The following is a 3,524-nucleotide window of genomic DNA, read 5'->3' as shown; positions in this document are numbered from 1 at the left end:
CTGAACCAGAGACATCTGTGTGTCACAAAGAACTTGACAAATTAAGAATAATAACTAAAGAGTAAAAATACGAACAGGAAAATTGCATGAGGGAAAAAGACAAACATATTTAAATGTCAAAATAGTCTGGTGTAAAGTAAAGCATTATTATACCTGCAATGATGTCATCCATCTGCTCCAAAGCTGCTTCCAGCATATGACTAGCGTCCGAAGACATCATCTGTGATTTCTTCAGACTTCTACTCTTTCTACTGAAAAGATAGATGAGACCATGTGTATTACACTAAACCACGCCTGATAGAAAGATATGTCACTGTCACATTGTAAATTAAGCCACAAAAGCAAAAGTCCACACTAGCAGTAATACAGCCTGGTAACATGAAAACTGACAAAACTGAGATGGATTATTTGGGTTTTCGGACGTTTTCATTCATTGTTGATTCATAATTTTTAAAGAGATTTTACTAAAACAGAGAAATGCAAATGGAATCAAAGCCAAACAATCTCAAATACTGGAAGCTCGAGATTCCCCTACCCCTCATCCTTAACAACAGTTTCCCAGATTCAAAGTTCAGCGCACTTCAACCTTTGCACTGTGGAGAATAAGAGCATTGACTGGGTTTCAATGAAGGAAGGAACAGATGATGAAAAACATGCTTAACCTATAAGCAAAACTCTGGAGGAGCTCTGCTTTTTGATTGCTGCCTTAAGAGTAAAGACAATTCGAAAATAATTTTTACTCTTCCTTTCTAAACCCTCATTCAGTGTCTACCACTTCTTTCATGACACTGAAAATGTAGTTCTTTCTGTTCAGACTACAAAAATGCCTCAAATTGAATTTTCTGAAGTTACTGCTGCCTCTTTAAAACAGGATTCACGATATTAGCGTTACCATCTGACATTGAGGATAACAAACAAAATGTTCCAAAATTAGTCTCTACTTATGAGTTGGTGTTGCCGGACTCTCAGCCAAGCAGCAGTCACTATTATCAACAGATGATATTTCAAAGGGGAAAAGAATTTATGCTGTCCATTTCACTACCAGGGAGAAAATTCTCTCTGAAATAAGGTCCTTTTGCACATCACTTTATTGCTGAAGTATGAAACCAGTGCCCACACAGTGATGAACTTACACATATTTTTTGTAGTGCTCCAATACACAACTCAAAATACTGACAAAGCCTTTAAAGGGTCATAGAATTTTGATTTCTCTTCCATGAAGGATGCAATTCAGTCTTTGGACATTTAATCTTCTGACACAGTAAGTTTTAAAATCTGTGATTCAAAACTGTTCAGTTTTCATAGCATCATTAAGGTTGGAAAAGACCTCTAAGATCATCAAGTCCAACCATCAACCCAACACCACCATGTCCTGAAGTGCCACATCCATGCACTTCTTGAACACCGCCAGGGATGGTGACCCCCCCCAGCTTCCCTTTGGCAGCCTGTTCCAGTGCTTGGCCACTCTTTCAGTAAAGAATTTTTCCCTCATATTCGATGTAAACTTCCCCTGGCACATCTTGAGGCCATTTCCTCTCATTCTACTGCCTGGGAGAAGAGACCGGTCCCCACCTCACTTACACCCTCCTTTCAAGTAGTTGTAGAGAGGGATAAGCCCTCTCAACCTCCTCTTCTCCAGACAAAAAACCAATCCCAGCTCTCACAGCCACTCCTCATAAGACTTGTGCTCCAGACCCTTCACCCGTTTCATTGCCTTTCTCTGGACACATTTCAGCAACTCAATGTCTTTCTTGTAGTGAGGGTCCCAAAACTGAACACAGTGTTTGAGGTATGGCCTCACCAGAGCCGAGTACAGGGGCACAATCACTTCTCCATTTTGACAGGTTTCTAAACACCACAAAAGACACCTGACAGTGGCTACAGAGATCCTTCAAATGATGCAGGCTGCAGGTAAGTGTAGACAGGCGATGTTCATATGCTTGGGAGCCAATTATTCCAATGCCATGGAATTTTCACTAATCTGTATTTATTGTGCAATCAGCTACTCTAAGAATTCAATTATTTTGAATTTAAATAAATACTGCAATAATCTCAGATGGCAATTCACATAGGTGAGAGTATTTTTGTACTGTGTTCATCCAGTGACAGTTCAGACACCATGATCAACTGCATGACTGGTAGCTAAACCACCACATTTACTCTCTCAGTTGGAGCCTGTCTAAACACTAGAATGTAGAATCAGCAGCCAAAGGATAAAGTCAGCTTTAAAATGAAAGCTTACTCATTTTTTTCCTTCAGAGGGACTGTCAGAAAAAAAAAAATCCCTAAAAATACACTTGAGGTTGTGTTCAAATTACTGATTCATAGCAAACGTTTAATCTCAGTAATAAGCCCAGCAAAACAAAAAGTTTCTACAAACAAATCAAAATTATTTGCTTATTTTACAACTAAGAATCCCAAGATGGAGGCTTTTCTCCATGGTGCTGGTGAAATAAACACAGAGAAAGCTAATGTATTAATAACCTCTGTGTTATCAGTAAGGTGTGTATCCTATGTCCATTCTAGTCAACGTATACAGATGCAGGAACAAGAGTCAGAAACTATGTTCCAATTTGAGCTCTGCCATTTATAGCTTGTTGTAAAGGGTAAGCCATTATTTAACTTCAGATCAAAGTGATCCGAAGAGCAATATGAGAATGCCTTATCAGAAAACAGAAGATAAATCTTTAGTGTCCCCCACGACAAAGATTAATGTCAATGAATGGTTCATTTGTGACTCTCCCTTTCTACCAAAACAACAATTTAGGTATAAACAATGCTGAATGTAACTGGATTTTACCAAAATGCATCTGACACAAATATTTCATTTAATGGTACTGGAAATAATTCCAGATCATTCTCAGCATAATTTGTAAGTCATTCAGTCAGCTGATATAAACTTAAAATTTGAAAACGTGAACTTTACAGACACTTCCTCTGATTCTACTGCTTCAATTTGTTTGTTTTGGTAGATATCCACCTTCTGCTATCACATTTACCTTTCACTAGCTTAGTAGAGTCACTAAATACTTTAGAGATACCTGATTCTCAACTGCAATGAGCCTGGTTCCTTGCAATATTCCCCCTAGTTCAAAAGTAAGCGTAACATCGGTAATAATCCCCTCAGTGCAAGGAAATCCATCTACAGGAAGCAGCTGCCAAGGAGGCACCTAGGCCACCTCTCTCGTTTGGCAGATGTAGCTACCAGCCACTCCCCCAGAAATCTGTGGCCACCAGCTTTGTAGGTAATTAGGATAGTACACTGGCTCAAAATTCAAAGGGAGAAAAAGAGTGAAAAATACTAGAAAAAAAAGCATAGAATTTCTACTGCTAGACTGCACTGCATGCTTTTATTTCTGCTGTAAGCTACTACTTCTCACACTTGATACAGTTGTTATTAAGAAGAAACACAGGACTACCATTTCTTCTAAACATCAGATATAGTCTTTGACCACCTGTAATGAAAAAGATACAGAAAATGCAGATACATTACATTACAAACTTGAAATTTTACTTATAGAAAA

The 3,524-nt window shown here is 38.4% G+C and overlaps 1 protein-coding gene across 1 annotated transcript in view; it reads right to left on the bottom strand.

The window, feature by feature from the left end:
• The window catches only part of PPFIBP2 (PTPRF interacting protein, binding protein 2 (liprin beta 2)), an 84,774-nt gene extending 84,554 nt beyond the window's left edge, over positions 1–220 (bottom strand). The window contains exon 1 of the mRNA XM_010180605.1: positions 154–220. Coding sequence (XP_010178907.1) covers positions 154–220 — 67 coding nt within the window. The remainder of the gene's footprint in view (positions 1–153) is intronic.
• Positions 221–3,524: the final 3,304 nt, after the last annotated feature.

Source organism: Mesitornis unicolor, unplaced genomic scaffold (assembly GCF_000695765.1).
Source record: "Mesitornis unicolor isolate BGI_N332 unplaced genomic scaffold, ASM69576v1 scaffold28523, whole genome shotgun sequence".
NCBI lineage: Eukaryota > Metazoa > Chordata > Aves > Mesitornithiformes > Mesitornithidae > Mesitornis > Mesitornis unicolor.
This window is presented reverse-complemented; position numbering and strand designations above follow the sequence as displayed.